At 41.0% G+C, this 10,805-nt stretch overlaps 1 protein-coding gene across 1 annotated transcript; it reads right to left on the bottom strand.

Moving 5' to 3' along the window:
- Positions 1-2,259: 2,259 nt before the first annotated feature.
- On the bottom strand, positions 2,260-10,541 carry LOC133711260 (MLO-like protein 10). Its single transcript, XM_062137411.1, has 7 exons — positions 10,464-10,541; positions 5,254-5,367; positions 4,488-4,545; positions 4,115-4,326; positions 3,692-3,808; positions 3,386-3,446; positions 2,260-2,591 (listed from the first exon to the last, which is right to left on the bottom strand). The coding sequence occupies exons 1-7, from the start codon at positions 10,539-10,541 to the stop codon at positions 2,557-2,559; spliced, it is 675 nt and encodes a 224-aa protein (XP_061993395.1). The 3' UTR covers positions 2,260-2,556.
- Positions 10,542-10,805: the final 264 nt, after the last annotated feature.

The raw sequence follows: 10,805 nt of genomic DNA, 5'->3' as shown, positions 1-10,805 counted from the left end.
GCCACCGTTGGACGTGAAACCAAGTGCGTTGTCTTCGCCTCCTCCTCCTGCGTCGACTAGTGGTCATCTTTTCCCCTCTCGCGGCGGCTACACAGCGGTGGAGCGAAAACCCGATTCGAGCTCCATTTCGAGTCAATGCCGTTTTCTCCCTCCTTCGGCCATCATTGCTCAAGTTGTTGGGCACCGTAGGATCGGCTAAGGGTGCTGATCATGCTGTGAGGAGGATCGAACCTGGATTGAAGCGTAGCAGGAGAAATCAAGCTCGCCGGCAAACTGGGAATTTTCTGATTTCAGTGGCTTTGGAGGTACTTTTCGACACCTTCCGCTTTGTTTTTGACTTGATGCTGGTTGGGAAAGTTGTTTGTCTTGTTGAGAATGAGAAGAAGAGATGCATATAGGTTTCATCACCATTCGTGGTGGTTGACGGCGGCGGCGCCGCCGTCTGTGGCGGTGATTTTTGTTCTTTTTTTTTAATCTACACATCGATACGATCGTATCGATGTACAATGCATAATTTTTGGAGATCGCATGATTAGGTTATGAATTTTAGCGTTTTAAGGTTTTCGGTTCAATCGATTTTTGATCCGTGAGGATCCGGTCGTCCGATCAACTTGCAACTTTGATATATTGTTCGTATAAGTATTCCGGAGACTTCGGGTGGTCTCGGATGAAGTTTCGCCTCGATTGGCATTACTTTAGGGATTTTAGTGCAAATGGGGGTTCGAAACTTAATCGTTTTCATTTCTTGTACTAAGTTGTGACGTACATTCCTTAGGTGATTGATGGATAGTAGTCGATACTAGATCTCTGATGTAAGAGAAGACGCAGCAGGATTTTAAGGTGAGTAATCTCACAATGTTCATTTACGAACGAAATTACCTTTATCTTTTTGAGAGTTATTTATTTAACTGCAAACTATAGTTGGTATTAGTAGGCATTCCTGAGTGAATGACTACGTATATATATTTACGTGAAATATATATATATATATATATATATATATATATATATATATATATATTTGTGGATTTTGTTGATTGATGAAAACAATATGCATGAATGGTGCTTTTTATTGTTTTGTGTTGTGGCTTTTCAGAAAACAAATGATTGTGGAAATGTTGATTTCTATTGTTTTAAAAAGCGTTGAGATTTGTGTAACATTTGAGTCATGTGCGACTTCTTTAATGTTTTATTCCGAGGCACTGAGAGGTCCGAGGAATTAAGGTCGAATGGTGACCTTAGGCAGTATATCGAGTAATCACGTCTTTGGCCGGACGAGTGGTTACGATTTCAGTTAGAGCTCTAGTCTATCTGCCAGTGTAATTCATGGGGTAACGGAGCGAGGTTATATCTAACTCATGAGTTTGTGTTTTAAGGAATCAAGGAGTGAGTTGCTTTCCTTATATACGATTTATAAGAAATCAAGGTGTGAGTTGCTTTCTTTATTTCGTGGTTTGAAAGAAATCAAGGTGTGAGTTGCTTTCTCTTATTTACGATTTGAAAGGAATCAAAGCGTGAGTTGTTCTCCTTTATTTCGTGTTTTAAGGAATCAAAGTGTGAGTTGTTTTCCTTATCATTTGGGTGAGTTGCTTCCTTGAGTTGCATTACCATGACTTTTGATATCGTGATTTGGAAATCCGCCTTTGAGCATCAAATATGATTCAAACATTACTTGAAGGGTTTTGTTTTGGACTATGATCATGGATTTGAATGCTGAATTGAGACATGAGCATATAGATTCCTTTATGACACTACACCAAAAACTGCATCACACGACGGTGAAAAAACGTCGTCTGATTTGAAGACTCACCGTCGTCTATCTCGATGTTGTCTGATGAAAAATCAGACGACGGTGAATTCACCGTTGTATGATATAAAGTCAGTCGACATATATTCCTTAACACCGTTGTCCCAGAACTCGACAGATGTCGGACGCATCCATGTGCAGCACTTGTGTGCAGCAGTTCACACAACAGAATTTGCTTTTATGCCGTTGTGGGTTAAGATTTTCATACAACGGTTTTGTAGTTTGTCTGTTGTGTGATTTAGAGTAAGACAACTGTGTTCTAGTATTTTTTGTTGTATGAGCTTAAAACTAGATGATGTTAGTTATTAAAATCCATTGTGTGATATGACTGATATCTATGAATGCGTTGTGTGGATACCCAAATTCTGAATGGATATAATAGTGATCAATTGGAAGACAAATTGAATGCAAACCATCAAATGATCAATATTTGTACCAAAAGGATTGTGATACATCAATTCATCAAATATTGAATTTAAGGAACATTGTTAAAGCATTCATACATATCATAGACTAAGAAGCTTTTAAGTTTCCTAGGTTTTGCATGATGAAGGAAAGTATAGCTTGGTAGTCCATGCTTGATCTCCCAATGACCCTTGCTTGATCTTACTATTCTTTTTTTTGGTAGCTCCGGCTCCTCGGGTCTTTCTAGCTCCGGCTCCTTGGGTCTCTCAGGAGCATTGAAAAGAGCAGCCAAAAGTGCTTTTTGTAGATCAAATCTCTCCTTTTCTTTTCTTTTCCAGTAGATTCTACTGCATTTGTATTTGAAACCCTCTCTCCATTACTGCAAGAAGACAAACATAGATAAGTAGACTTATGATTGTATAAGTCAAGTACTTTAAGTACTCACCATCTCCTCCCTTCCCCTCTTCGCATAGCAAAGACGGCGATAATAATTAGTAAGTATAACAAAAGTAAGGACAGAACAATTATCTCAAATAAGACAGAGAGGTACTAGGTACTAGAATAGCAATAACTAATTTGTGCTTGACAGATTTGTACCTCTACTCTTAGTTTGCATTTTAATAGTATGTATATTGTATGATGACATAAAAGTAAAGGCTACAGAAATGAGATCCTCTTAACAAGCAGTTTATACAAATCTATGATGTCTTATATCTCCTTAAATCTGACGTTGAGAAACTGATCAGATTTTCCATGCTCAGTAGACAAAACAAAACAAAACAAAGAAAGAAAGCCACAAGAGGTGTCAAGAAACTGCCTTTGGGGTAAATTGCTGACCACCTAATCAACTATCCGCAACAAAAAGCACTAAACTCCAGAATTCTAAATGAACTAAAACATAGCTTCAGTATCGTTTCCTCTCAATTCCATTAATCATAACACAAACTCCAAAATGAAACACACATCAATTAAAACTTGACCAAAAAGGCATACAGCATTCCTTGCTGGGTGTGAGACAAGTAACCAAAAGGTCAAGTATATATGAAAACTAATATACTGCTTTTGAAGAAACAAAATGAGGCCTCAAGATGACAAGTATAGAAATTTCTGTCAATAAGAAGGGGAATGCTTCGAGTTCTAAAAATAGTTTATGTACATGAAAGGATCATATACCATTTGAGAACTCATAGCTATGCGATGAAGTCTCAGCCTCCCATGCCTTCCATCCTCGAATCTGTGGAAAGAAACATTCAACAATTATTGAAGATATATTAGATGCAAAGTTTATTAATTTTTTGGATGGTAAGGATCCCTAAATATTGTTTAACATGGATCGAGGACCCAACCAGTTCATCAAGTTCGCATCATAAACTCATATTTCCATATAATCAATGATAGAGACTTTACTTATCTATGCATATGGACCTTTGATTACTAAGAAGACACACAGAAAAACATGCAAAAGTAGACTTTTCATACCTTTAGCCTCCCAAGAAGCATTGTGATAGCACTGTATGCTACGTGAAAGACAGCCAAGAAGAATATGAGGATGTGCAATTGGTGCAATCCATTAATAGAGATCAGTGGCTCAAAACCCTGGTAACAAGAATCAGATAAGTTAACATCCGATAAGAGCATAGTTGCTTGTTGTTAGTTGTAATTTGGAAAATCTTCAACTTATATGGGATATAGTAGCATGCTTGATAAAACAAAGAACAAGCCACTGGACCCACCCTTGGGTTCAGATAAAATGAATTGTTCTATCCATATGTGACTCACAAATTCAATTGCTAAAGAAAGAAGATACATGCTTGGACATCTCATTTGCATAATCAACAGAATGATGCTCTCTACTGTCAATCAAATGGTCAAGTTTAGTGGTGAAGAATAGGGCACACTTACACTATTGCATGAAGTAGTAGTTGTAGCAGCTAAAAATCGGCGGTCAGTCGATAAGAGTCTTCTGCGACTTGTTGATTCTTCATCTTCCGAAGCAGTTGAAGATTGACTACATGGCAGCATAGTGTTTGCAACCTTAAGCGGAATACAGATTTTGGCAATGTAACTTTGACCAAAGGTCAGGATTAGTGAAATAAAACCCAGAATCATGAGCTCTGCAACAATTTCATCACAAGTCAAATGTGTATCCATAGTTTGCTATTTCAGACAAAGATTCAATTCCAAAATAGTGAGAAAAGTTGGTTTAAGCTTTGAATCACTTTAAAGCATCCTTTGTGATGAACATGATTATGAGTAAATGTGAAGTGCATCTTACCCGCTTTAACCTTCTCCAGAGCTTCAAACAGACCTTTCTTGTGCCTCTCCGAAAGCCACTGCATTGAAATTGTTTCTTTTAATGAAAAGAACCCTCATAAAGTGACATTGCCCATATTAAGACAATGTTCATTACATTTACAGCACACCAATTTCCTCATATCAAGAAATGAATGGATTTGAAATCATCAATCTCATAACAAGAGACAGGGATGACAACGAACAAGAAACAGGGATGAAAAGAAAGAACTGTGTAAAATGAAGAAAATTCAACATTGATATTTGCTCGGTTATCATTTCATCTAGAATCCCAGCACTGAGGCACTTTCTTTTCATCCAAACAACTCAAGAAGTCATTACCAAGTCAAAATGATCATACAAAAGAAACAGAATTTCCCAAAATATTATTTTGCTGGAATTCACAGCCTCCATCGTATGAAAGAAACTATAGTCTATTGTAATTGCTTCTACATAGAAAGACAAAAAGACAGAATTCTTGACTAAATTGGGGACCAAAATGGTCACCCCCGCATGATCAGGAGAGCACACAAGAGTCAAACCACCAATTATAATAGGCTCAGAAAAACTTGAATTGCGATCCACATTCTGCATTAATCACTTACACTAAAAACTAAGAAACACAACACTAATGAGCAAAATGGTATTAAAAGAAACCGATTTGAAGTAGAAACTAAGAAACCGCAGAACGAATGAGTAAAAGGGTATTCAAGAAACCGATTTGTAGTTACAGAGAGAGAGATTAGTACCGTTCCAACTTTGTGCAGGACCTTCTCCAAAATCAAAGAGATGATGATGATAACAGCACAGACTCTGGCGACGGCCCAAGTAGGCGTCCGGTCCAGCTTACCCCTTGAAGATCTCTATGGTGTCTGCATCCAATTTAGGCAATAATCAATACATAATCCAGAACATCAATCACTTCCACCTTAGAATTAACACAATGTAATAGAGGGTTACTGCCAAAACAAGAACAAAGAAATCGAAACTATTACTTCTTAACGACAAAGAGAAAGCTTTCAACAGCCCCGGAACGAGCTGGAGAACGAGTCGAGGTCTTCGATGGTGACTATGCCAAAACCCAAAAATGTTGTTGCGGAATGAATCTGTTTCTGCATGTCGAGGTCTTCGAAGGCGATGACGAGAGGCTCGAGATCCTTCGGAATGAGCTGGAGAACAAGTCGAGTCACAGATGGCTAGACTCAACCCCCAATTCCATAGCAGAGAACACTACGCCGACGAAAACCCACTCAATCAAAACAACGAAGCATTAGGAAAAAGGGGAAAATCTAGGGTTTTGAGATGGAGAGAGAAGAGTACCTGACGGCGAGGGGGTTAACGGAGTGGCGACAACGTGCGGGGAGAGGGAGGAGAAGCGCTTGGCGAAGTGGGTGGAAGCGGCAGGGAGTAGTGATCGGATGGTCGGAGAATTGGACTGTGGTGATGGGTTCTGAGAGCAGAAGAAGAAAAGCGAGAGAATCGGAAGATGAAGAAGAGACGAGTGGTGGAGGAAAGAGAGGAGCGAAGGAGAGGGATTTAGAGGGTTGAATTTAAGTGTGGAATTGGTAACTGGGGAGAGAGGGCCGAGAGAGGTTTCACGAGACAGAGAGCTTTCGCGGAGGACTGAGAGATTCACAAGAGAGATCGAGGTTTCACGAGTGAGCTTCGGGGAGGCTATTCGAGAGAGAGGGTTGAGAGTCTTTGTATGTCGTGCTAGGTTTTGTTTTCCTTCTCTCTTTGTTTTCTTTGCACCACACGTGGCATGGCAATTAAACCTAGAAAAAAATTGTCAAAGTTACTCACACAACAGAAACCTCACCCAACTGTCGTCTGAGAGTCGCACTAAAAATCAAAATGTGAAATCATGGAGGGAAACATGGCGCCTACAACATTTTAGCTCAAAATGTTGCCGCCCAGTTCCAATTTCACACAACAGAAAATCTTAATTCTGTTGTATAATTTCCACAGCTTGCACTAGCTAGGCCTATCTTAGGGAAGACATTCAAGCAAGCTTCCTCAAACTTTGGTGCTCAGTTTTTCAATCATACAACGGAAATAGTGAAATCCGTTGTACTTAGTACCCCAAATTTCAATGTTTCAAGAGGCAACCAAGACTCCAAAGTGGAGGGAAATCTGCTGCTAAATTTTTTAAGACTCAGACGACGGACAATACTTAATTTTGTTGTGTAATGTAGTTCTGATAAAAAAGTTATCACTTTATTGACATTCACACAACAGAACATCACTAATACCGTTGTACAATCGAGTTTACTTAAACACACAACGGATGATTTCTGTTACGTTGTGTGATTAGTGTTGTGTGATGCAGTTTTTGGTGTAGTGTGAGTAGTCTTGTTGATGCATGCTATTGAAATAAGTGGAATGTTGATGCCGTGAATTATGCTTATTGATTGTTAGGTTGTGAGGACTTAAGCATGTTGTTTTGTTGCTGGTTTTTGAGTTTACTCATACAAGCTTGCAAAAGCTTACCTGGTTTGTATTTGCAACCTGGTGCACTATTCCATGGTGTAGGAGTTTATCCTGCAGGTTAGGGTGAGCGTGGTTGAAGCGGTAGATTTTCCTTGCTGCTGCAGTGGTAGGTTTATTACCTAATTGTGCTACGCACTTATTAGTCTTCCGCTGTGTAATGAGCGTTGTGTGTACAGTTACTTATTGAATTGATGTTCAGTTTAATTTGTAAACTTTGCTTAATGTAATATGTGACTTTAAAGAACGAGTCTGTATTTAGATTGTGGGTTCGGGACATCATTGGGTGCCTTGTTTAAAGGAAAATTTTCTCAGCTAATTAGTTGGTGTCCGAACCATCACTCTTGGTGTATTTGATGTAATTGTATTATTATTTATGTTTGAAATTCGGGGCGTGACATTAGTAGTGAGAATTTGGTTTCTTGTTTTTTAGGCTCAATAAGTGAGCGTATGTGTTAACAGTGAGGGTCACCTGTCTTTTGCTTGGCAGCTTGTGTCATCTAATTTTTCAGTATGAGACAGCATCTGATGTACGTGCCTTCTGACCTTGAATAAGTAATGAAGTTATCTATTTACTCAAAAAAAAAAAAAGTGAGTGTTTAAGGAAATCCGGATTATGTGTCTGGCCCAAACTCTAGGTTACTTGACCTAGTGGTAATAGGGTTTAACTAGAAGAATCTTAGAGATTCCTATTCAATGTATGATTACATTTCCTTGTATGATTCGGATTCTATGCATTGTAATCCTCTATATAAAGAGGCCCCTATTATCAATTAAAGTACATACACAACAATTCTCTCTCAATTACCGTTTCTCTAAAATACGTTATTAGCACGAGCCCTAACCCTAGCTATAAGCCTAAAATCAGATTAGCCTCGCCTGTGCTACTACTGCCCCCGCAGTCCCCGCGTCACAACTCAACGCTAACCCTACCAGGTTAGCCTCGCTGCCCCTGCAGCACCTGCAAGCCCCGCTTGCCTCCTGTCCTCGTGCTCGCAAGCCCTGCTTGCCTTCTGCCTTCGCGCCCGTTTGCTTTTCCTGCGAACGTTCGCCTCCTCGCGCGACCCCCACGACTCCGTACCCTGCGACCTTGCGACACCGCGACACTTCCGTGAGTTATCAGACTAGTACCCTCGCGCGCGCTCGCTTTTCCCGCGAACGCTCGCCAGCCCTCGCCACTCCGCTTCTTCGCGACTCGTCATCCTCGCGGCCTCGCATTCTCGCGACACAGCGACACATCCGCGACGCCCACGACACGCCAGCAACCCCGTGACATGTCCGCGACACAGCGACCACGCGACCACGCGACCATCTCTTTAGTCTGTTCGCCTAGGACTGAAGCTCGCTCTGCAATTCTAAGAGGTAAACTTTTCTAAAGGTTCCCGCTTTTGAAGTTTTTTCTTCTTTTCTCGGGGACTTGCAACCTCCCTTCTTCTACCCCCCCTTTCTTCTTCATAGGGGAGACCAATAGCCGAACTGTGGGGGTTCGTGCTCACTCCAAGCTTGGAGCTTGTAGAGTCCTCCAAACTTAGAGTTTGTTGAGATGTTATGATCGACCACAAACACATCATTGTTTCGATCTAATCCAATTCCTCTTGGAATCGGATTTCTTGGAAATGACTACGCTCATAAATCCCTAAATTTCTTGGAAGCGGCTACGCTAAGAAATTTCTATTGTTTTCGTGGTAGCCTTTTTCGCTCCGAAACTAACCCTAATTTCTTGTTCTCTTTCAGGATGAATAACCTGAACAAATTGGACTTCGCTCCATTGGGAACAACTGACTCTGGATATCACAGGTGGGTTCGTGATGTCCGCCAGCATCTCAAGGCCGATGGAATCTTGGATATGATTCTCGAGCCGAGTCAGGACGTGCTAACTATTGAGCAAGCTCAAGCTTTGGAAGCAAATAGAGCATCCTTAGAGGTAAATAACGCGAAAGCCACCATCCTAATGACTCGTCATATGGATGATTCGCTCCAGTATGAGTGTATGAATGAAGAAGACCCCAGAAGGCTATGGGTCTCACTCGAAGAAAGATTTGGCAACATCCGTGACTCCCTGCTTCCTGACCTAGAAGTGAAATGACATAGCCTCCGCTTCTGTGATTTCAAGTCAGTTCTTGACTACAACTCGGAAGCACTTCGCATTAAATCCTTAATGGAATTCTGTGGTAAAGAGATCATAAATGCGATGTTGATTGAGAAAAATCTCTCTACCATCCCCGTCTCTGCATTGATGGTTGCTAAGAACTATCTAATCAATGTTACTGCGGGACGGATCACAAGGTTTCATGAGTTTGTTGGAGCTATGAATGTCGCTGAAAAGCATGACAACATCCTTATGAAGAACTATAATTAGAGATCCGTAGAAACAGAGCTTATTCCGGAATCCAATTATAGTCACGCCCCTAAGAGAGGGCGCCAAGAGCGAAACCCTAATCTTAGGGATACTTCTGAACGTTCTGGTCTATATAATCGCTCTACTTGGGAAGGTAATCGCTAAAATAGGCGAACACGGAACCGAAGAGGTCAACGTGGAAAAAGAGAGGGAGGCAACGCCTCTGGCCATGTTGGTGGCGCCACCAACACTAAGAGCCATCTAAATGACGCTTTCAAAGCTCCTCAATCAATGGAGTTCGAGCAAAGAGATGCATGTTCTCGATGTGGAGTATCCAGTCATTGGGCACACATTTGTAGAGCTCGTGAAGAAATTGTGACCGCCTACAAAGCATATTGTGAAGCAAAAGAAGCTCACTATGTGGAACGAGAAGATCAAGGAGATGATCTAGAGTGAAGGGTTGAAGACTACAAATCTGGCTAGGATCAATAGATCACCAATTCTGTTTTAAGTCTTTATTTTTCCAAGAGATGTAATGGGCAATTGCCATTTTGCATTAGCTAGCATTTGGGTTAGATTCTCCTAATGGTTCAGAGACAATGATGTACTCCGTTGGCTTATGAATAAAATTTCGAGTTCTGTTCATTATGACTCTATTTTGATTCTGAACATTGACTTTGTGACTACTATGGTTGGGCCATCAGTATTAATTCAAGGACATGGAATAGCCCAAGTTCTCCTTGCCAAATGGCACCTTAATTACTGTCACAGAAACTTTCTACGCCCCTAGGGCAAATCGCACCTATGAATAACCAACGGATTCCATGCGGAAACGCATGCAGAGAACGAAAATGAGTTCCTTTGCAATACCTCTAATGATTGTGAACAAAGGTGCATCTTAGAGAAGTTTATGTGTCTCTCTAGTGTACTCTATGTCACTATTCGAGCTATTAAATCCAATAAAGTTATGAGAGAAGATCTCTTGGATTCTGACACATACTGGCTTTGGCATGACCGACTAGGACATCCTGGTCATGATATGATGCTCCGTATACTAAAGACTTCACACGGACATCCATTCTTCAGAGTGAGAAGAAGCAAGAATCGAAAATTGATTCCTGGACTTAGCAAGACCGCAACAATTGCAGCATCTGGCACTGCAGCCATCTTGGGGTGCCATTGGGCTGCCCAAGTCCCATGTGACAACGCCATAAATGGCGCTACCCTTGGCCATGACTCCATGGAAGTCCCTTCCCATGGTCATGACGCCGAGGATGATTCTCCCCATGGTCAAGATGCCATGGATGCCACTTTCCATGGTTCCAACGCCATGATGGGTGATGTAGTCACACATTTTGCTTCTAATAGCACTACGGACGCTCAGGCCTAACCAACATCCTCATTAGTTGCTTCTAAGGCCCCTCGCTCATTTTGCAAAGCCTGTTCCTTCGGGAAATTAAGACCAAGACCATCCTA

The sequence above is a fragment of the Rosa rugosa genome, chromosome 5 (genome assembly GCF_958449725.1).
Source record: "Rosa rugosa chromosome 5, drRosRugo1.1, whole genome shotgun sequence".
Classification (NCBI taxonomy): Eukaryota; Viridiplantae; Streptophyta; class Magnoliopsida; order Rosales; family Rosaceae; genus Rosa; species Rosa rugosa.
The sequence above is the reverse complement of the archived record's forward strand: the minus strand, read 5'-3'. Positions and strand labels throughout refer to the sequence as shown.